Source organism: Canis lupus, chromosome X (assembly GCF_048164855.1).
Source record: "Canis lupus baileyi chromosome X, mCanLup2.hap1, whole genome shotgun sequence".
Taxonomy (NCBI): domain Eukaryota; kingdom Metazoa; phylum Chordata; class Mammalia; order Carnivora; family Canidae; genus Canis; species Canis lupus.
Window position 1 is genome coordinate 22,746,756 of NC_132876.1, and position 23,373 is coordinate 22,770,128.

Genomic DNA, 23,373 nt, shown 5'->3' on the forward strand with positions numbered 1-23,373 from the left:
GGTCAGAAGGCCTAGATGTGGGTCCCTGCAACTAGCTGTGTGGTCTAGGGCAAGTTGCATAACCTCTCTGGGCTTCTGTTTCCGCAAGCTGTAAAGTTAGGTTATTAATCTTACTCAGCATGTGGGCTATTGGGAAGATGGCTCAAAATAGTGCATGCCAGTCCTTTAGGATGATTCCCAAACTCTACTAGGTACTCGGTAGATGTTCACTGATCCAACCACAGAGGAACCGAACACCTTCAGCTGGCTCTGTTCCTCACAGGTGCTCCTTCCTGGCCAATTGGGAGATGCCTCTTGCCTTAATCAAATCTGTTTCCTCTCTTCTCAGTACTTCAGTGCCCAGCAACATCCACCTAGGAGTGGCCCCAGTGGGGTCAGGCTCAGCCTTGACCCTGCAGACAATTCCACTGACCACAGTGCTGACCAACGGGCCTCCTGCCAGTACTACTGCCTCAACCCAGCTTGTCCTCCAGAGCGTTCCGCCTGCTTCGACCTTCAAGGACACCTTCACTTTGCAGGCCTCCTTCCCCCTGAACACAAGTTTCCAAGAAAGTCAGGTGGCAGCACCGGGGGCTCCGCTGATTCTTAGTGGTCTCCCCCAGCTTCTGGCCGGGGCCAACCGTCCAACCAACCCGGTGCCATCCTCCGTCACTGGGGCCGGACCGGCCGGGCCCAGCTCTCAGCCTCCTGGGACTGTCATCGCTGCCTTCATCAGGACTTCCGGTGCCACGGCAGCCTCTGGGGGCAAGGAGGGGCCGCTGAGGCCCTCCTCGTACATGCAGGGGATGGTAACTGGGGCCCCCATGGAGGGGTTGCTGGTTCCTGAAGAGACCCTGAGGGAGCTCCTGAGGGATCGGGCTCACCTTCAGCCACTTCCAACCCAGGTGGTTTCAAGGGGTTCCCACAATCCGAGCCTTCTGGGGAACCAGACTTTCTCTTCTCCCAGCTGCCCCACTGTTGGGCTGACCCCAGTGGCTGAACTTGAGCTCTCCTCAGGCTCAGGGTCCCTGTTCATGACTGAGCCTGGCGTGACCACATCTGGGAACCTGCTGACCAGATCCCCGACCCCAGCCCCCTTCTCCCCATTCAACCCCACTTCTCTTATTAAGATGGAGCCCCATGACCTGTAAGCAAAGGGGTTGAGGGCAGTATGCCTCACCAGGCAAAGTTGAGCAGCATTTTTATATGGACTTTCTATAGCAGAGACTGAAGCAGCACACCTGCCCTTCTTTTCCCATGGGATCTCAGTCCGCCGGATCCCCTGTCCCCGACCCCTGCCCGGTGTCACCATGGCCCAGCCATGCCCAGCTGGAGCACCCCTGGTGTCAGACCATGGCCTTCAAGAGCACTAGGGGATATGCTCTTGTCAGGGTAATGGGCTGACTTGGTGACGGAGGGAGAACCTCCTGAGAAGTTTGTGGCCAGGGCCGATGCAGGGGCTCCGAGGGGAACCTCCTATCCCATATGTGAATATCTCTGTATGTATTTGTGTGTACTCGTGGGTCTGTATCTCTGTTTCTTTGGGGAGGATGGGGGTGTAGCTGTGAGATCTTCGAGGGTGTGTGTCTCCACAGGTCAGCTGCAGAGATGAGGATTTGTTTTGAAGAGAAAGCATTCTCTAGTTCCCTTTGTACAAACCATTCAGTCGCTCTGAGGCTACAGGGTACAGGCTGGATCCCCCCAACTGGGTGAGATGTCACAGCTGGAGCAGGTCCAGGGTAGGAGAATTTCAGTGGGCATGTGTGCTGGGGAAGATGGTGTTCAAAGGGACAAGGGCCTGGGCCGTAATACCAGCCTATCCCCCCGAGCCGGGGATCGCTGCCGGTCCGTGTTGCCCCACTAGCTCCCTGCTCTCTGGCCTGGCTGGGGTAGTTGTGTAGCGATGCACACCAGGGCTGCTTCCCTTCGTGCTTGTGCGTGCCTGCTGTTCAGCCTGCCTTCTACTCACCTTGTAGGTTTACCAGCCCACCTACCTACACGATGGCTCCCGCAGATCTCAAGTGGACCGTTGGCCCTCATCTCCAACTTTCGCACCTAGCCCTGACTCTTACGCCAGGAAGACAGGAGCCAGCGGATGTGAGCGCCCCTGCCACTTCTCCTGTCTCTACCTGGCTCCTTGCTTCTCTCCTTCCTCCTCCTGAGGAAGCATCAGCCAATCCTCTCTTAGGTGAACCTCTCTCTGCTTAAGTTCTCCTTCCCCTTTGAGTTAGCTCACCTCTCTCAAGCCAAATTTGGGGGCAAGGCTAAGAGCTAGGACACATCAGCCTCAGAAACAATTCTGTTATCTGGTGAATCTGGTTAGTGTGAATTGGTGCCTCGGGCCCTTTGCTACGTCCTCAGTAAAAAAACCATCCACTTGACCAACTACCTCCCCAGATTTTTCTCTCCTTCGGGTCACTGCCAAGCCTCTGAAGTCTTCTCCCACCCTCTTCTTGTTCTTCCCCTTTCCCTCCTTGGGAAGGAACCATTTATGGGCATGCACGTGCATTTATCACATGTCTCCAGCACTTGGTATCAAAACGCTTTTTTCTAATATAATCAGTTTATCAAGACAAATTGCTGATGGTGGAAAGGGAAACATCCCACAAGAGTCACCTGTAAAAAATTTGCACGATGGTTAGGGTTAGGGGTGGCCCTGCCTCCCCCAATTCCACAGAACTCATCAGCTGAAGGTCATTGATACCCTCACAGTGACGTCAGATGTCTTCTTCACGGTTCTGGGTCCCCATGAGCCTTCACGGCTCATGACACTACTTACTACCCCCTCCCGCACTAGCTGGGCTCTTGTGCTTCCCCCGCTGCCTGCTCTGCTCCCTGTGCCTGGGGTGGCTCCATGTCTGCCACTTGCCACCGTGAATGTGGGTGCGCCCCCGAAGGGTTTCACCCGTTCTCCTGGCTCTAGCTTGGCTCTTTGGGAATGGGTCTGGAGTTGAGAGCAGCAGCCCCTACTACTGTCCTCGGCTCCTGCCTGCTGGACATTTCCATCCAGACTCCTGTTGTGCCCCAAAGCCAGCCCCTCTATCAGAAATGGATTGTGAAGTCTTTATATACATCCTGGACCTTATTTTTTTAAGATTTTATTTATTCATGAGAGACAAAGAGATAGGCAAAGGCATAGGCAGAGGGAGAAGCAGGCTCCATGCAGGGAGCCCAATGCGGGACTCGATCCTGGAACCCCAGGATCACGCCTTGAGCTGAAGGCAGATGCTCAACAGCTGAGCCACCCAGGCGTCCCTACATACTGGACTTTAGAGTCTTTCCTTACACACACACACACACACACACACACACACACACACACACCACCTTTCCCCTCAAAAAGCCAAAGGAAAAGCTTTCATGACTTGCCTACTTCTATGAATCATACCACCATTTTCCTGACCTTCTAAGCTTGACATTTCAGAGCCATCTGATGGCCGCCTTCGTGTGACCCTGTCCCCTCCCCCGGCTCCTGAAGTCAGACTGTTTGCCACATCTCTGACATCTAGCCTTTCTTCCACATTCCCAGAGCCTCCAACCTGGCTTACACCCGGAGCTCGTCCCCGCTCCCAGACACATCAACACGCCCTGCACCGTGACCTGTTTCACCCCCTCCGATCTGCCAGGGCACCAGTTCTGTTCTTTTCTCTTCTAAAAAGCCTCCGGTGGCACCCCATAGCCCATCGGTGGAGGTGATGCTCAAGATAGGGAGCTGCCAGGCTGTTCTGGGCAGCTGGGCATTAACCCCGTATTTGCTGAATCTCGATGCAGTCCAGGGGTCTGGGAGGAGGACTCAAGGCTTTCATTTCAAGTCGTTGACCTGACAAGGCCCCTCCCCATGAAGTCCCCCGTCATCTCTCACTTCGTTTCCCTGACCCCCAAAGTAGTGCTTCAGTCAGAGTCAGGGATTTGCTGTCCTCCGAGCGGGCCTCTGTTCCAAGTTTCTCACTTTTGTGGTTTCGCTTTACTTGGTTATACTCGACCAGGATGCTCCTCACACCTTGCTGGTACCAATTCAATCATATCCATCCTCTAAGACGCTGTGGAAGCTGCTTCCCCAGACCAGCCTACCCTTACATGAAGTCTTTTTAGATTTGTAGCAAATTGCCACTTTTGGCAACTGATCAAGAACAGCCTGTGACATCTCCTGTGTTAAGATCACAAACTGTTACTTAAATCTTCATGACCTGGACCTATTTTGTCTCCGCAGTTAGTGTGTTACCTTCTGAGGGCAGGGGGGCTGTATCACCCACAGAGCAGGGCGCGCTATGAAGCATCTAGTGAGCACCAGCAGATATCATGGGTTGAACTAAGCTGGTGAGAGACGGGGACCAAAGTTTGAGGCTGGTGACCTCTGTCTGACCTTCCCTCTGCATAGACACTCACCCTAGGTGCTCCACTGCCCAGGGCCAGGCCTCCCTGGCTCAGTGCCCTCATAGTATCCTCACTCCCACCCCCCAGCCTGGCACCCAAGAGTTGTTACTACTTTGAACGTCCCCTGCCCCTAAAGAAACTTCCCTGTCCAGTTTCTTTCCTAATTCAAAGTGTTAAATTAGCTAATCTGGTCGACTAACCTGTGCTGATCAAGTTATGGGAGAGGGCTGGAGGAGACCCTCAGGAGACAGGTGCATTTGCACCAGAGCCACGGGGCAACAACATCCTTGCCTTTGTGATGGTGTGTAATGGAGTCAGGAGACACACTCCTCACCTGCTAGCAGCCGATGTATTACTCTTCCTCTGGGCTCCCACAGCACTTTGTGTATACCTCTTATTGTAGCACTTAGCACATGGTAGCTCCTTAGCTATGTGTTTATGTACGTTTCCCCTCCAATAGACTGTGAGCTCCTCAAGGACAGGGACTGTGTGTTAGTCACTGATGTATCCCCAGCGCCTAGCACAGTGCCTGGCACACAGTAGGTGCTCAATAAATGTTTATTGAAAGAACGAATGAATTTTGTCTCTAATCATGGGGATTTCAGCCCTAGACTGTGACAGACAAAAGGGGGAGGAGCAAGGCAAGCCACACTTGAGAGCTTTCACAGCTTTTTGGCCCTTCGTGTAACACTGCAGGCAGCTGCTTCCTTCTTCCTTGCCCAGGCTTACGCTCCCCCCGCAACGGGGTCCACGGGGAGCCCTAGACCGCTATCAGCTGTGCCTCTCTCTGACCCCATCACGTATTTTTCAAGAGGCGGTTGTCGCTGTTTCCAAAGCCGTGACCCGGGGTGGGTGAGCTCATTCCCCTCTCCCAAGGCCGAGAGGCCCAGAAGGTCGCAGCCTCCGAGAGCCTCGGCCCCAGGGGCGCCGGGCGTAGGGACCAATGTCCAGCAGGTGGCGCTGTCGAGCTGGCGATGGGGGGCTGACGGCCCAGCAGGGCCCGGGAAGGGAGAGGCGGCTGGGGTGGGGCCGCCGTCTTCCCGCCCCTCCCGCCTGACTGCGCCCCCGACCGTCCCTGGGTGGCTCCAGCCCCCACCCAGGCCTTCCAGTGCTCCCGAGCTTCGAACTTCCCCTCCCGGACCCCACCCCTCCACTTTCCAGGGAGCATTTAGCTGGGGCCGAATGCCTTCTCCCCATTGGCCGGTCGCGCGCGCCCCCCGCGGCGGTCCCCTCCCCCAGCCTCCTGGACCCGCAGGTGAGCACGCGGCGGCCCCGGCCAGCGCCGCTCCCCGCCTCCCCACGGGGCCGCCTTAGCTGCACATCCGCGAGGCGCCGCTTTCCACCTTGAGATCAGAGAGCGAGCGCGGCGTCCGTTTGCGGGCGGAGGGCCCCGACCGCCGGCGGCGTGAGCCCGGGCGCCCCGCGGCGTGCCAGCTCCCCTCGCGGTGGCCCCCGGGGTCTGGGGAGCACGAGCGGTCCCGGCCCGCCCCGCTGCGGGGTCCGAAAGCCCGAGCAGCTACCTCCCCCGGGCCGCTAAGCAGGCCGCCCCAAGGGCGGACCCCATTCTCCCTAAACACCCCCCCCCCAACACACACTCTCGTCCTAGCGGGGGCGGGACACAACAGAACACTCAGCAGTCTTCCCTGTTGCAGGTTAGATTATGGAACGGACACTATACTGCCCAAATCAACCCCCCTCCAGCCCAGGTGGGGACGCAAGGAAAGCCGATGGTCCTGTCCCCGGAAGTACGGAGACTTGAACAGGGCCTCCCTTTAACCCTGCACCCCAAAGAGGAACATTCTGGTAAAACCATCATTAACTGTAGGCCCGCGACCTCGGTGCGCAGGAGGAACTAACTTCAGCTAAACAACGCTGTTTGCTCGGTAGGAGTCTCTTCCTTGGTGGGTAAACGGAGCCCTGTTTGCCAGATGGAGCAAGGAAAACAGAACAGTTAGGTTCTCACCGGAGGTCAGCCTAGGTGGTAGGTGCTGAGCTGGAGCTGGCCCCTTCCCCTTGGCCTCACCGGAAGGATGAAGAGATTTATTGGAAAAGAGGCCACTGCCCTCACCCCAGTCTGGAGCAGGGATGCAGGCTTAGTATCCTGATCTTCCCACATTGGCAGAGGGGCAGTGAGATGCTCTAAGGAAAGGTGTGGGGACATGAGCCCGAAGGCAAGAAAACAAGGAACTGCTGGTTGGTTTTGCATTTAACTTGCCTCCTTTCTGCAGGGAAATGAAGGGGCTTGTGTGCCCACACACCTGAACCCAGATGCCCATGGCTGTCCACGGCTCCCCAAAGGACCCTGGCCTAATCCCCTGGGGTCACTGTGACACTGCCCATGGCATCTCGCTCTCTCTTAAATGGAAGCCTGAGTACCCTCACCACTCTCCCTTCAGCCTTTCTTGTGAATCTCAAGCCTTTCCTTTCTTCCTCTCCATCTGACCCACCTCTAACACATTTTTACCAGTTTATTAAAACAAAAACAAAACCCCTCTCATTACCCAGTTTAAAGTTTTCCCATGGTTCCCCATCACCTAAGGCAAAAGTCCAAGCTGTGCTCCTTGGCACGCCTGGCAGGACTCATGCCCCTCCCTCCACATCTGTCCCTTCCAACTGCAGTGACACTCAAGTGGGTTGGAGTTCCCTGCACACACTACCCTCTTGTCTCTAAACCTTTTCCCCGATTGTCCCCTCAGTTCAGGGACTCTTCCTGGCCACCCCTAATTCCTGTGTTTCTACTAAAGTGTCAACTGGGCAGCCTCTCTCCCGGAATTCCTTCCAACCACCCCAGTGCTCTTGCTCATCCCTTTGAACTGAATCCTTGCACTCACCACATAGCTTTCATGACCTTTTGACACGGCGGATTTCTTGACTGCAAGTTACAGAGGACTGAGCTAAAATCAGTGTTGTGAGGTTGTTTGGGAACATGAGAAAACAATTATTCCAGGGGAACAAGATCAGAAAGTGGGTAAGCAAAGGCCAAAAAGGAAAATTAATGCTGTGGCTCAAAGAACGAATACATGTTCCTCCGTCTAGGCAGAAAGACCTGGCTCGAAGCATGCTCCTTGGGGCCTGGGTAAAGGGCAGCTCACAGTTCACTCCTGGGGTTGGCTAGACTACAGTTGGCCAGACCCATAGATCCCCTCACCTGTACACTCACAGGGCTCTCCAGAGAGTTAAGCCCCAGGGAGAGGTCCTAGGAATATAGCTGAAACATTCCAGACTTGTCGAACATCCCCTTCCCCTCAACCAGTAATGGGTACATTCTGGAGGCAGGAGTCAGAAGGAATTGGAGTTTCTACCACTGTTTTTCATAAGTGGAAAACCTGTGCTGGTGAGCAGGGGGAGCACAACAGTGAGGGCGGTAATAAGACTGTGGTCAGATGCCGATGTGGGTGGCCCAGGGCAAGAGAACCAGCAGGCAAGTGATTGACTTAAAGAGGATCATTCCGTATAGTCACCTAAAAGGGCTCCTCCTTCCAGTCTTGCTACTCCTACAGCAAACAAGCAACACACACACATGCACGCACACGTGCACACACATGCACACACACGTGTGCCTGAACGGATACAGGTCAAATTCTCTCCACCGCTCCCCTCTCCTCAGGATGTGCCCCTGCCTTGTCCTTTCTTTCCAGATCTTGCCCCAGTGGCCCAAATGTTTACCAGCCCTGTCACCTTGTCCTCCTTCGTCGTACCCAAACTGCAAGGCAGGATCAGGAGGTTTCCCACGACTTCATCAGGACACCCGTCTGTTTTAACCACAGAGAATCCAATACGGGGAGCAGAGTAAAGACAGGAGACAGAAGCCCTGACACAAGTTTTTCAGTATGCAAGTGTTTTTGACTCCACAGCCAGTTGCTTAAAATGAAACATAAAGGGCAGCCAGAATACACACCCAAATGCAAAAAGGTAAAGGCAAACATAAAATAAACCACACGATACCATGAACCCCCACAAAACCAAAAAATTAAAACCCAAAACCCCTCAACTTTATATATATATATTTTTTTTTAAAAAGGGAGAACAACTGTTCAAAACCAACTGGGCAGTATGGTGGGGGTGGGGAGCAGTCCTACAGAAGGGGGCCGAGAACATCCCCCTGGGAACAAAGAACAAACACAATACAAAGAAAATAACCACCAATGCTCCTGCATGGGTCAGGAGTCTCCAGAGAACAGATTGTCCCATCCTCAAACTGGCTTTTTTTTTTTGCCTTTTTTTTTGTCTTTTTTTTTCCATTTTCTTCTTTTGTTGTTGTTGTTTTAGCACCTGTACAATAAAACTGTACCATCTCCAACCAGAGCCGGCCACAGCGAGGCCCTCCTGCCTTTGGATGGTACATACTCTCTACAAGGATTGTTTGGAAAAAATAGCAATTGGTAGAAAAATAAGAACAAGAGTAGGAAAGACAATGCCACAGAGGGGGCAGGGACAGGGAAAGGGCCCAAGCTCCTCCCTCTCACCCTCTCTCTCCCAGAACAAACCCAGCACTGGAGGCCAAAAGGGAGGCCCACCAGGGCCACACAATCAGCCCCCGGGTCCCTAGGTGGAAGTGGAGCCCAGCTGGAGCTCTGCCTCCTGCCCTCGCCCAGGAAACAGCTGAGGCCTGGATCTCACATCTGGCAATCCATCCCTGAGCCCTCTGCACATTCCACAGGAGGATGGGGGCAGGAGAAGCAGGGAGCAGGGAGGAAGGGGTTGCTGAGTCTGGCAACGGGGAGAGGTGAGGGTCAAGGGCTGGGGCTGAGAGGCTCAGCATCCAGAAAGGGTGAAGGCAGAAAGGGGCAAGGTGGCTGGAGGAGGCGGCGGGTGGGGGGAGATGTGGGAACAAACCCATATTGTGCCCTCTGAGGGGAGCAGTGAAGGAAGTGTGAGGAGGGGGAGACCTCAGCCTTTGGGCCCATTCTTGACTCTCCCCAAATACAGTAACCCATGAACCCCTCCCCCTCACAACCCACCCCTCCCCAGAAACACTCATCTCAATATAGTAGGGCTGCTGCAAAGGGCAAGTGGTGAAACAAGAAAAAAAATGGGGGGGGAGGGAAGCACCAAAGCCTCAGGATTACCCTCACCCCCCAGCCCCAGGCCAGCACCAGCCACCTTCATTAGTCATGGGTCCTGGGGGGGGAGCCCCCCCCACCTCTCCTGCCCCCTCCCCAGTGGGGTGAAAACAAACCTGGGCATCACTTTGTCAGAGGAAAGGGGCAGTTCCAGAGCTGATCAAGAAAGACAAAGAAAGGAGGTGAAGAAAGTCCCTCAATACAACAAGTTGTCTCAAATCGTCACAGTGATACAGACTTATCAGAAACCAATGAAACAATACAAATTAAATACTAATAAAATAAATACTATGGAAGACAGAAGAACACAGGGGAATGGAGGGGGCGCTCAGAGATTTGGGCTTTGCTCATTTCTCCTCCGGACAGGCCAAGGCCACCCAGGGCCCACGTGTGGTCCTGTTCATACACCAGGAGGCCAGTCCAAGGGACCCTGGCGCCACCTCCCAAATATCCCCAGGACCTCTTGCCCTCAGACGTGAAGTTCAACTTTCCACCCCCATCACCAACCACAACAACAAAGACGATGACAGGGAGATGAGAACTAATCATAACCGGAAAGAACAAAATCCAGTCACTAATGCTGGCATTGATAAGGCGGCTTCTTGTTGGTCCGTATTATTGCCTCATTCTGCAGTCTGGTGCTCGGTGGGGGTGAAAGACATGGGAGGTGGGGAAGGGCGAACTTGGGAGGAGAAAGAAAAGGGAGGGGCTGTGTCCCCGTCAACTGTTCCAAGGCTGGAATTCCACCTCGGACCCCAGGAGCCGAAGGAGCTCGGGCTCGTACCGCACCAGCTCCACAGTCTCAGAGGAGCCTGGAGCGGATCTGTCGTCCATGCCTCCGGGCCTCTCGGCTGGGGTCAGAAGCTGACTGGAGGCCACCTGCCGGTAGAACTCAGCCTTGGGCAAGGTGGCAATTTCAAAGTGCGGGAACCGAGCCTGAAAGATCCTGGAGGAAAGCTTCAGCCTCTTCAGGACGTCGGTAAAAAGGAACCAGTTGCAGGGCCTGGAAGAGGCAAGAGTGGGAGTTAGGGAAAGGGGTTGGGGGGAAGCAGTGGGGTGCTATAATGCCGGGGCAGGTTGCCAGTCCGGCTACTCCCCACCAAACTCAACCAAGGTGCCTGGCATGTTGCTGAGGCAAACTCTCCCTTTCCCTACAGTGGCCGAACCATCTTTCAGCCCAGTCACAGGCCCTCAACCCCATGACTGACCTCTCCCCAAAAAGTGGGAGAGCAGGAGGGAAAGGGACCTTCCAGAACCTAAGTCAGAGCAGGCATCCCCAGGCCTTCCACCACACCCCACAACCTGGAATTCACCATCTGGGCCAGTTCTTCCCCCCCCCCCCCCCCCCCCCCCCCCCGCAACCAACCCCGGCTACCCCCACCTGGTCTCTTTTTCCTGTTCTCACTCCTGCTTCCCCTGCCTCCCCTTGTTCTCCAAGACCTTCCCCAACAGACGGGGAGCCGTGGAGAAAGGCCTAAACTGTGGGTAATCTAAAAGGCATTTCTCTTTGGCTCTGGAATGCATTAGACAAGTTTTTTCTCCAGCGGCAGCACCGTCCTTTCTGCAGGGCCAGAGCTCACGTTACAGCCAGGCTGACTTTGCTGAGCACACCAGCCCGGTGGCGGTGGCGGCCTGGGGACAGCTGGGAGGGGTGCTGGGGAGGCCGTTTAGGGGCCACGCGCTCCCTTTGACCAAACCAGGAAGACATACTGCATCCCCATGTTAACAGTCTCCATTCCAAGGCGTTCCCTCCTCCCATTGCACTGTCCTGCTCCCAGCGTCCCCATCGGCCTCCAAACTGGTTCCCCTCTGCCAAGAGTCACTCTGCTGCACCCCCACCCACCCTCACTGGATCCTCTGTTACTATTTGTTTTCTACAAAGAAAATCTGACCTTCTCACTCTCTGAACTGCTTTCGATGGATCCCCAGTACCTCCAGCAATAAAAACCAAAAACCAAGACCAAAAAACCAAGACCAAAAAACCATCCGAATTCTTTACCACGATATTATTACAAGACCTTTTTTTTTATTTGACACAGAGAGAAAAAACAAGCACAAGCAGGGGGAGCAGCAGAGGGAGAGGGAGATGCAGGCTCCCCACCGAGCAGGGAGCCCAACGTGGGACTCGATCCCAGGACCCTGGGATCATGACCTAAGTAAGCCTAGGGCAGATGCCCCTATAAGATCTTTCAAACATGACCCCATTCAACCTCTTCAGCCCAATCTCCCCCCATAACATACACACACACTCATGGTCACACACACAGTGTATCCCCCACCTCTCAAGTGCCAGCCATTTGATGGATAAGCCCTGCTATCTAAACTTTCCAAACTTGTAAGCCTTTGCTTGTCCCGTGCCCTCCATCCATATCCTCAGCCCAGTTTAGATGCTGGATCACCTGTGAAGCCTTTCCCCATGAAACTGGTCGCTCATCCCATCTTCCATAGTCTCATGGCACTTGGTTCACATCCCTTTTATCATACTTCTAACACAGCTTGTTTCAGAAAGGATACAAAAGCCATGTAAACTGCGGTTCTCTCCGTGGCGTAGGGTAGACTGGAACTTCTACTATTTGCCCGATACCTTTCTGAACTGTGTGACACTTTTATAATAATAAATATGCTTTGGAAATTTTGTCTTTTATTAGAGCTGATTACATACTTGTCTGTATCCTCCACTAGACTGGAGATTTTTTTAAGGCTGTATTTTGGCCCTCATGGTTTGACCTGGTGTGCCTGCTGAAGACAGTTATAGAAGCGAGTGTCTTGCAAGACACATACCACTTCTACCCAGACCCACACCCCTTCTCCCTAAAATGCAACACTCTCCCCAGTGACAGTAAATGCTCTTCTCACACCATCAGGAAATGGGGTGCTCTGGGTTCAGAGAAAAGGACTACAGATACCATACATTTGGACCATCACTTTCAAACAGTGGAAAAGAAGCCCCTGAACATTAACAGTTGGTAATCAGAATTCAGCTTTGCTTTGATGATTCCGAAGGCAGTTCCGAACTCTGCAGGGCCTCAAGGTCATCATTCTACACCCTCCCTACTTCTTTTAAGATTTTGTTTATGACAGAGTGTGCACACACACACACGTGTGCACACCTACCAACACAGGAGTGAGGAGTGGGGGGAGGAGCGGAGGTGGGGGGAAGAATCCTAACCAGACTCAGGGGCTGAGTGCACAACCCAACTGGGAGATCAATCTCATGACCCAAAAAACGAGAGTGAGGAGCTCAACCGACTGAGTCACCCAGGCGCTCCTACACCCTCCCTACTTCTTGAAGAACCTACATTTCCCATTGTGCTGCAGCTGTGGGGAAGGACAGATTCAGAAGAGGCATGGGAGGACTTAACATCAGGAGAACCAGCTCTGCCTGTGCCAAGATCTCAACTGAAAAGCTGCTTGCTGCCTGGCTTGCTGAGTGGCAAGTGGCTTTCGGTTGCTCTGTGTTCCATCCACACCTAATGCACACTACCCTGGTCCTTTTACTGCCTGGGTCCCAAGATCCTGTTTCAGAGAAGGAGGTGCTGAATACTCTGGAGGAATTAATTAACTGTGCAATACTATATCCCAGAGGCCCCGCCCTGCCCTCAGGGATCAACTGATGCCCAGAAGAATAAGGACCAAAAGCCCCTGAAACTTGAAGCCAACTAGTATCATCATATAGGCTATTTTTATTCTTATCAGGCCCTGGGGGAAGGGATGCACAGAAACTGGTGGCCCAATGGTTAGAGTTGTCAGATTGGGAGGGACTCACAGGAAGGGCTCCTAACCCCTTGCCCACCCCTCTCCAACCCGTGCGCGCTTTATGTGCTTTCATTTTTTGAAAAAAACAGGGTCTGATATTTTAAAAATAGATATCAAAGAAAAAGTCTCCTTAAGAGTGTTTACAAAGGTATTTAAACTATGTGAAGACAGCAAGGAGAAGAAAACACTTGATGATGGATGCCAAGAACAAGAGGACAGTCCATCCAACATCCTCCCAAGCAGCACTGCCACGCTCTGCCACCCGGTGAAAGCCGGCCAGAACCATGGCCCTGCAGGCTGTCCGATCCCTTTCTGGACTATCAAACACAGATTAGACCGGGTTCCATCTAATGGTGTCAGGTATAGTCTAGTCCCCGAAGCTGGGTGACACCCATTAATAACATACACAGTAATCTGAGAGGACAGTGCTGGTGCCATCACCTCACCAACATGAAGGCTATGAGGAAGCAGCCTGTGGATTACTTAAGGACCCCAGCAGCCCCTTAGCTATGGCAACCATATGTTGTGGCTTTTCCAAGAATCTCAATTTCAAATATTCTGTCTGGCTGTTCCCAGAAACCACAAAAACGTTCCAGAGATTCTAATAGTTCATCAGCCCAAATATCTCCCATATCATCTCTTACACCCAGGAACAGCACAGGATCCCTCAGAGAGCGAATCTAGCTTTAGGGTTTGGGAAATACATATAGTCAGTATATCTAAAGTTTACAGCCTCTGTTCTGAACATAACTGACCGGGGTGGGAAAGCCAGGCTGGCTTTGGTCATAGGGCATCTTTCCCAAGCTCCAGCGTTTGTTCACCAGGTGGCTGCTTCCTTCTGGAGAACTCCATCCTTCCCAGGGAGGCAGGCCAGGAGTTGCCAGGATCCTGGCACTCGGTCCCTCGAGATCTCTTAGACACTTACCCGCGGGACACTGACACTTGGAGGTTGTAGCAAGGGAGAAGAGGCTTGTCTGAGAGCTCAAACATAAAATCATCCTCTTCCACATCATCTCCTTCTTGATCAGAGTTCCCAGGAGGGTTATGCAGGAGGTCACAGGCAAAGCCATCTTTTTCCTCTGTAAGGAGAGCACATAGGATATTAGGACTTCGCTACATGCACAAAACTAAAAAGAAATGCTCCAACAAGAAAAGAGATGTGAAGGTGGGTGATTAGGATTTAGACGCCAAACCCACACACCCCTGGTCGGGGCCCAGTTTTGCTGATCCCACGGCTGATCCCAAGGGTGGGAGGGCACATGAAAGTTCTATCCCTGGAAGACATTATTTTGTGGCCAGAAATTCATTATCCTCCTCCACCTTTCAGTTGGAAAAAAGCCAGGTGATGTAAAGGGTGAGTTGCTCGGCTGTTGGAGATGAAGCCTGCCGATATAACCAGCAGTCAAAGGCAAGGTAGAAACACCTGCCCAGCCTGCTGGGCTCTCAGAAGCCCGGAGGGGCCCCTCAGCCAGTTCTCTTCTCCAGCCGGCATGTCTGGGTGTGGTTCAGTTCATTCCATCCCAACCTTCTCCCACTCCAGCCTCCCAGGGGCTCGGGGTGGGCACCTCCCCCAATCTGCGGCCCTGGCCCAAGGGATGAGTGCTAGCTGACGGTCACAGATAAAGATTCTCCCAAGAGAGGAAAGCCTGGATCAGGGGCTAGGGCTCCGGAGACAGCAGCTGCCTCAGAAAGCGTGTGTGGTGGGGGCAGGGCAGGGAGGGCTTGAGAGCGGCCAGGTGAGGGGTTGGGGCTCTTGTAAACAACGCCAAAAGAGAGGATGATGCACACAGGGGCTTCTGGCAGTGTTAAGACAAAACAAGGGAGGAGGAGGGCACCTGGGGGACAGAGAATGAAAACAATACCCAGAGCAGAAGTGGGAGAGGGCTACTGAGGGGTGACTTTGTGGCATCAGAGTCCGGGGGGAAGCATGGGCTAGGGTTTGCGTTGAAAGGGTCTGTAAGTTACCAACAGGTGGAGAAAGGCTGCCTCCACAGGGTCACTCCTGTCTTTGAGAAGAATCCAGGAAACCCAAAGCCACCCCCTATCTCTGAGCCTCTGAGCCATAGACAAGCATGGGAGGCATGGGAGGAATCTGACTCCAAGCTTACCCAACACAGAACTGCTGTAAAAGTCCCAGGACACGCCAGGGTCACCCTCTGCCCGGCCCTGAAGATCTGAGAGGTGATCTGATGAAAGAAGAGAAGGCAGTGAGACAAGGAGGGTAGGCTGCAGAAGAATCTAGAAACAAATTGTGTCCATAGGGGGCTAGGAGGATGGGAGAAGGGAAGGAAGGACCACAAGAAGTCCTGGGAGCTACCAGAGAGAGATGTTTCCTGCTATTGATTAGAGGTTGCTAAACAGCAAATAGGAGCCAAATCTAGCCCACTGACCACCTGGGGTGTGGCCCAGTGTTTTAACCCCCCCCCAAAAAAAGTTAATTAACGTCAAAGATTTTAAAATTGAGAGATTTCACTTAAAAATCCAGATTTCCAACTTTTCTTGAAAAAAAAATCAGAAAATCTGGCAACACTGCGTCCCACATTCCTGCATGTCAACAGTTGGCTGGAGGCAGAAGCGACATGTGCGTGCTCTGCTTCAACAGTCCCCACCCAGCCTGCTCTGCTCTCTTACATGATCAGCCTAAAGGCATTTAGGTCTGTGATCCCTACTTTCAGTGGTGTAGGGAATGGACTCTGCCAGCAGAATCTTAGACCTATCCCAAGATTTCAATTTCCCGCAGGTTACAATGTTCACAGAGCCAATCAGGATCTCTCCAATTCAAAGTAAGATAAGGGAGCATAATTCCTTCTGTTTCATCTTTGAAAAACATGGGGGAGAGGGCCAAGTTTATCCTCATAAAAACCTTTTGCTTCCACTCCTAGGTATATACCCAAAAGAATTGAAAACAGGTGTTCAAACAAAAAGTTATACACAAATGAATGTTCATAGCAGGTCTACTCACAATAGCCAAAAAAAAAAAAAAAAAAGTGGAAACGACCCAAATGTTGTTAAGCTGATGAAGGGATAAACAAAACACGGTCTAGCCATATAATGGAGTGCTGTTCAGTTGTAAAAAACAAAAACAAAAACAAAAACAAAAAAAAGTACTGACGTGTGCTACAACATGAACAAACCATTACACTAAATGAAAGAAGCCAGATACAAAAGGCCATATACTGTATGATTTCATGTATATAAAACGTCCAGAATAGTTAAATCTAGAGAGACAGAAAGACTGGTAGTTGGAAGGGAACAGGAAGTGACTGCCTAATAGGTGCAGGGTTTCCGTTTGGGGTGATGAATGCACTTAATGTCACTCAATTATGCACTTGAAGATGGTTAAAAATAATGCATTTTTTGCCATAAGTATTTTGCCGCAATAAACACATTTTTAACCACCTTCTCTTACTTGGCCTGAGGACAGACAGCAGGTTGCCCCCTCGCCTCCTCATTTCCTGGCTCAACAGCACCTAGGCTGTTGTCTCACCGTGCAGCCCCACATGGGCAAGAAGCAGGTTTTCCTGACAAATTCAACTGTGTCATCTGGGGGCACATGGCCTGGTGGTTGCCAATATGCCACCTCGCACGGCTGGCAAGCTGACTGAGCTCTGTGTGGTTGCTACGTGCCCTCAAGTGACACCTGGGAGAAAGGACAGGCGAGAGTCCAAAGTGTACAGGTGATGTGAGGGTGCCCTCGGGAAGCCAAACCCCAGCAGGTACGTGGCGGCCGCTCCTCAAGGCACAAAGCTAGTTTCCCCCGGTGAAAGGTGCCGCTGCGCTATTTCCTCTCCTTTTGGGTCACACATGCTATCAGCAAAAATGCCTATTAGCTATTGTGAGCTACTGAAAGAAGTAACTTTTTAGCAACCTTCTAGGAGATGAAGGGTTTCTTCTCGTAGGAAAAAGCCGCCAGAGAGAGCTTTCAAAATAATGGCTGAGCAGCTACAGTGGAAAACCTTTAGTCACGTACAAGAGATCTTTTTTATGTACTCCGCAAAAAAAACTCTGGAGGTCATGACTGCCAGTTTATGTGCTTTTCTGTACCCCATGTCCCTTGGGAGTTGGAAGGGGTTTCTTCCAAAAGCATCAGTTAGGCAGATGCCCATTCTGTACCTGGCCTTGTGCTAGGTGTCCTGGGAGACAGTGGCACAAGATCGTAAGTTGCCAAGACACACAGACCATGCCTGTCTTGTTCATCATGATCTCCCCATGGCCTAAACCCGGGTGCCTGGCACGTAGTAGGAGTGTAATAACTACACAGGGAAAAGAGGGAGGGAGGAATGACTACAAGGCGACACCAAAAAGTAATATACTCGCTTCAGCAGCACGGGCCAGAACACGTGGTCCTGATGACTGCTGACCCCACCCCCAACTGCTGGGAGGCCACACGACAACTCCATCACAGCAACCCTAGCTCACCACATTCCTGGGGCTCTTCTCTAGGGCCTGCCTTCGGAGCACCCCTGCCTGCCCCACCTCCCCAGCACATGCCTTAATGCTCCTGCCAGTGAATCTTTGTCATCTGCAGGTGGATCTGCCTTCTGGAAACAGCCCAACATGAGTGGGCAGGAGCAGAGATGCAGACGCAGGAGCAGGCCCACAAGCCACACACAAGAAACTTGACTCGCCCTCTCACAATGTTCAGTCCTTTACTTTTCCCCTTCTTCAATACAGGCCCTCAGCCCAGCAGCCCCACCCCCTGGGTATTTATCCAAAAGAATGGAAAACAGGCACTCACACCATTCCCTGACAGACTGTGTTCCCAGCAGCACTAGTCGCAATAGCTGAAAGGCAGATACAACCCAAATGTCCACCAGCTGATGAATGGATATAGAGAATGTGGCAGAGCCGGACGACGGCATACTATTCAGCTATCAGAAGGCAGGAAGTACTGAGATGTGCCACCACGTGGATGGACCTTGAAAACGTGACTCTACGTGGAAGAGGTCAGAGGCGCAAGGCCCCACGGTGTGTGATTCCCTTGTGTGCCATGTCCAGAGGGGACAAATTCACAGATAGGAAGTAGATGGGTGGTTGCTGGGGGGCTGGAGGGAATGGAGAGCAACTGCTCATGGGCTGTGGTTTTGTTTTGGGGCTGATGAAAAGGTTTTGGAACCAGAGAGTGGCAGTGGCTGTAGGACGTTGTGAAGGCACTAAATGCCACTCAATTGCTCCCTTAAGTGGCTGATTTTACATTCTGTGAATTTCACCTTGACAAAAGAAAATGTTTAAGTACTCACTGTGGAGCGGCCCCCTAGTCATCAGGGATTCGCTCTTCCTCACAGTCCCACCATACCACTCCTTGTGTCACCAAGCAAGTCACCAGCCCAAGGGACATGAAAGGAGGCCAAAACCAAAAACAATTGGTCTTCGACATGGGGTCACATGGCAGAGGTCTCCGGCAGGAAAAACAGAACTTGTGATGCAGTGACCCCAAGGGGTATCCTACTAACCCTTTCGTCGGTGAAAGGAAAAGCAGTCCCGATACTTCCCTGGAGGCCTCAAACTAAACGGCGGCAACTTCCCTCAGCCCCCACATTCTCTGACAGAAGAGGGACACAAATCTGTTTTCCCTTGACTAGTGTGGATATTATTCATTTCTTCAAAGGGTCAAAGGCAAATCAATCACATGCCTGCCTGTAATTTGGCTCAAGGAGGAGGTCTTTCAAAGACCTCCCCAAGGGTCTGGATGGCTTAGTGCTTCCAGCCTGAGGACAAGAGAGAAAGGGTCCACTGCCTGACCTCCGGTACCCAGTGCTGTACCCAAAACCCAGCAGGGGTTCACTAACCACACAGATGAATGAATGGATGAGGGGTGTCACCACACAGTTCCTGGTCTCAGGAGAAATGAGAGGGAAAGAAATGAGAAACTTTAAGCCAACTCAATACAGAAAAACCCACACTTACGACCCAGATGAATTGCCAGCATCTTCTGCTTTGCAAAAGGATTCACTACAGGATACTTGTAAATAGTGACATTCCTTTGTGTATTTTAAAAGAGGATTCGATTCCCAGACTTTTCCAAAACAGCGGCCTCACACAAAAGAGAGGGGAGCTCTACAGCAGGAGCAACACAGAGGCTCTTGCTCAGCTTTTCCACCTGCAGAAAATGGAGCCCTTTGCACCCTACAGCGATTTGCCTTCATCTTCTGCCCAGTGGGATCTCCACCAGGGGAGGAAGAAGACAATTAATCTACAGAGAGTCTGGTCAGGCAAATGCTTGGGGATGGAAAGCAAAAACCTTTTTAAATACCTCAGCCAGACAGGCAAGGTTAAAAAAAAATAAATCCAGAAGTCCACCCAAATGCATCCAGGTTTAGGGGTTGGTGAGGTGGGGCAGTGAGGGAAACGCCTCCCAAACTTCCAACCCCATGGTGCCTCCTACAGCCACTATGCGGCCCTATCCAGTGGTTCTGTGAGATTTGGTTTGTGTGTGGGGGGCTACCGGGATTCAAAAAGAGAAGAAAATACTCTGTTCAAGGAATTAAGCTCCTAATGATGTGTATATGATATTGTGAATACTTAGTGCCACTGAACCATTCACTTTCAAATGGTTATACTAGGTGGATTTCACCTCAATTAAAAAAAACCTGAGTATTGTCTTCTCATTCCCCCAAAACAGACTTTGGGCCCCAAGTGCCCTCTCGCAGGAGCCAGCTGACTCCTGCCAGTGACTGTCTCCCTGGAGTGTGGAGCCAAGGCCCTAGCCTGGCTTGTTAGCACTTTCCCAAACAGCCAGCCAGAGGTCTGCCTTTGACCAGCACTTGATATTTACATGGTCGAGAGGTGGCCCTGTTCTAACACTCCTTTCATTTCCTGGCCCCCACTAGGAGGCTATAGCTCAGTGCCTATGAAGTCGAGAAGCAATGTTAAGATTTGAATGAAGGTGTTTGGCCTGGACAGGCTACCAAGTGCCAGAATTAAGAAAAGTCTTCTCTTGGGGCACCTGGCTGGCTCTGTTGGTAGAGCATGCAACTCTTGATCCTGGAGTTGTGAGTTCGAATCCTACATTGGTTACAGAGATTACTTAAAAATACAATCTTAAAAAAAAGAAAAAAGTCTTTTCTTAACTCTGCAACGTGGGCTGGCATTCGGGTTAGCTTAAAGAGGCATCAAAAGGCTGGCTAGTAGTTGGAATTAACTAACAGAAATGAGAGTAGGAAAAAACGTGTTTCTAAATTTTTAACTACTGAAAATGGTTTCAACATTTGAATTCCTTTGGGATTTTGGAGAACGGGTCAGGGAAGAAAAGAGTTTGTCTGCTTACTAATGTGGTCAGAGATGGCTCTTTTTGGATCCAGAGCAGCCCAAGACCCCCAGGAGGACAGTTTCTAGCCCCAAGAGAGGCTCCTGGATGAAATCTGTTGATCAGAGACAGAGCTTCATGCAGTACTTTTATCATGTAGAGAAGTTCTAGGTGTTCCTCAGTGCCAGCTTCTCCTGGGAATCAAGTTGAATGTAAATGTGTGTGTGTGTGTGTGTGTGTGTGTGTGTGTGTGTAAAACAGTCCGTGCGGCACATGGTATATGAGAAAAGGCCACAAAGTGTGTGTGTGTGTGTGTGTGTGTGTGTGTGTGTGTGTGTGTGTAAAAACAGTCCGTGCGGCACATGGTATGTGAGAAAAGGCCACAAAGTGTGGCTTGCCCTGAGCCTGCGCTCTCATGATGGTGCACCCAAAGTAAACAAAAGTCATCACTAGCCCAGGACAAATGACTGAATGAGCATCCCCAAACTGCTCTGCCCTTCACGGACAGGGGCCTCGGACCTCAGAGCTGGGAGGAAGAAAAAGGCAGTTCTGCCCCTAAGCAGGGACTGGGTCCCAAAGGAAGCCTGAGGCCTGTAGACGGTGACTATAGGGTTTAGTCAGGTTGACTGGAGACTAGATGAAGGCTGGCTGAGCAGGAGTCAAGGCCTCCCTCCACAGCCTCCCATCACTTTCCCTCAGTTTTTATTAGTATCGAAGTGGTGCTTCTCACCTAGTCCTCCTTCCATGGGACCTTTAGTTCACATTCCTTTGTTTCTCCCTCCATCATCAGCTATCTAGTTAATCTTTGTTCAGTAAATAAATGATCCCCTGGTTGGGAGCCCTGAATTGGATCTTCGGGGAGGTAGGAATCCAGGACTAATGAGGGCCACAGCCTAGGTCAGAGTGAGTGGCCTTGGGCAAACCCTTGGTCCTATGGGCTCCCGGTCTAAGAGGGGTTCCACCACAAACACGGGACCCTCCACACAGGGTCAATGAGACAACAGCCAGCTGCTTCATCTGTCCAGCACTCTGGCAGTCTGAAGAAGAAACTGCTAGAGCAAGGGCCGAGTTGTGATGTCACTAAGGAGGGGGGGTTCCTTTATCAGATCAAGTCTGAGGAGAATCCCAGTGAGCATGCCCATACTAGACGTCCGTCCTGCCCTCTGCCCTGCTGCCCGGCTCAGTAGAGCTATCTAACTGTAGACAAACAGTGGCTCTCCACTAATGAGAAGATAAATGCATGTTGGCTTGTGGCCCTTGCCATGGGCCTAAATATAAGGTACTTTTCTAGAGAGGCCAGGTGAGGGAGGAAGAAAAAGGAACGGGGGTGCAGAGGCAACATCAGTGACCATAGGTAGGGGCTGTGAGAAATTGAGCATCAAGGGGCACCTGGGAGGCTCAGGGGGTTAAGCATCTGCTTTTAGCTTGGGTCATGATCCTGGGGTCCTGAGATCAAGCCCCTGGAGTCAGGCTCCCTGCTCAGTGGGGAGCCTGCTTCTCCCTCTCCCTCTGCCCCTCCCCGCTGCTCATGCTTGCTCTCTTTCTCTCAAATAAATAAATAAAATCTTTTTTTTTAAAGATTTTATTTATTTATTCATGAAAGACACACACACACACAGAGAAGCAGAGACACAGGCAGAGGGAGAAGCAGGCTCCATGCAGGGAGCCCAACGTGGGACTGGATCCTGGGTCTCCAGGACCACACCCTGGGCTGAAGGCGGCGTTAAACCGCTGAGCCACCTGGGCTGCTCTAAACAAATAAAATCTTAAAAAAAAAGAAACGCATCAGGATGGGTCCCAAGGGTTCCACTCTGATCACCAAAAAGGAGAAAGTACAAAGACAAAGGTAAATGCCAAGTGTCATTTCTTTGTAGCTAACATCCCACTCAGAACTGGGGTCAACACATTTTGCCCCAGCTCAATCTATCAGTGGGGCCACACCTACCCCACATATCTCGCTGGGAAACAGGTCCCTGTGGGCTGCCATGTTCCTGAAGAAGATGCATGCGATATGGATGCTCATGGCACAGGAACAAGAGGAAGTGGACCTCTGGGCTTTTCAAAGTGTATAGAGATTTCTGAGACACTTCAAGGAAAGCCTGTAAAGAGGGCTGACGCCCCTCATGGGAGCTGTTTGAGATGGAGGGAGATGAAAGATAATCTCCTCAGGAGTTCAGGAATCAGAGGCCAGCCCCAAGGATGATGGCTTCAAGCCCGGGCTGTGCTTACCGCTGAGAAAGCGCTTCATGGTGTCACTGCTGGCCAACTTCATGGCTGTCTGTCCCGAGTAGGTAGCCAGTGTGGGATCAGCCCCATAGGACAGCAAGAGCCAGATGGTCTCCAGGTTGTCATTGACCACCGCATCATGAACTGGCCTGTGGAGGTGATACAGGGTGAGGACAACAGGGCCCAAGTGGGAACGTGGATGTCTAGCCCCGAGCTACTTTATCAGGGAAAAGCCAAATAAGATGAGCCCAGAATCATATGGGTAAGTCAGTGTGGAAGAACCACCTCTGAACTGCACCCCTTACTCAGATCTCCCCACTTCCTTCTCCTCTGCCTCTTTTCTCCTCTCTCCCATCTCTCTCTCTTAGGTTCCCTCGATATTTTGGGACAGTCCCTAAGGTAACAATGTAGCTCCACTGGAAGCTCTGGAGTTCAGGATAACCTGAAAATAAACTTAAAGCAGATGCTAGGGGTATGAACAGAAAGATCTGAATGACCACCCAGGAGCAGGGTTGAGCAGAGTGACTCCACATGCCAGGTGGCAGTGAAGCAAAACCTGCATCTTCTAACCCAAGTGCCCCTGCTTGGTAAGCAGCTCATGTCTCAATTTTGCCCAGGAAGTAGGTCCTCTGACAGAGGGGAATGAGTGTGATTTCTTGAAGACACAGCAGGTATCTTTTTTTTTTTTAAAGCATACAGACATCAAATCAAGAGTCAAATCTGGGATGT

General features: G+C 51.8%; 2 protein-coding genes across 10 annotated transcripts in view; one reads left to right on the forward strand and one right to left on the reverse strand.

Moving 5' to 3' along the window:
- Positions 1-4,923, forward strand: part of ELF4 (E74 like ETS transcription factor 4) — a 48,834-nt gene extending 43,911 nt beyond the window's left edge. For all 4 annotated transcript variants that reach the window (XM_072818080.1, XM_072818077.1, XM_072818078.1 and 1 more), the window contains exon 9: positions 329-4,923. In XM_072818080.1, the coding sequence (XP_072674181.1) occupies positions 329-1,130 (802 nt within the window). In that variant the 3' untranslated portion in view covers positions 1,131-4,923. The remainder of the gene's footprint in view (positions 1-328) is intronic.
- A 3,417-nt stretch (positions 4,924-8,340) lies between these two features.
- BCORL1 (BCL6 corepressor like 1) overlaps positions 8,341-23,373 on the reverse strand; it is a 64,515-nt gene continuing 49,482 nt past the window's right edge. For all 6 annotated transcript variants that reach the window (XM_072817383.1, XM_072817380.1, XM_072817381.1 and 3 more), the window contains 4 exons: positions 22,648-22,793; positions 15,281-15,358; positions 14,098-14,251; positions 8,341-10,419 (listed from right to left, as the gene is read on the reverse strand). In XM_072817383.1, the coding sequence (XP_072673484.1) occupies positions 10,137-10,419; positions 14,098-14,251; positions 15,281-15,358; positions 22,648-22,793 (661 nt within the window). In that variant the 3' untranslated portion in view covers positions 8,341-10,136. The remainder of the gene's footprint in view (positions 10,420-14,097; positions 14,252-15,280; positions 15,359-22,647; positions 22,794-23,373) is intronic.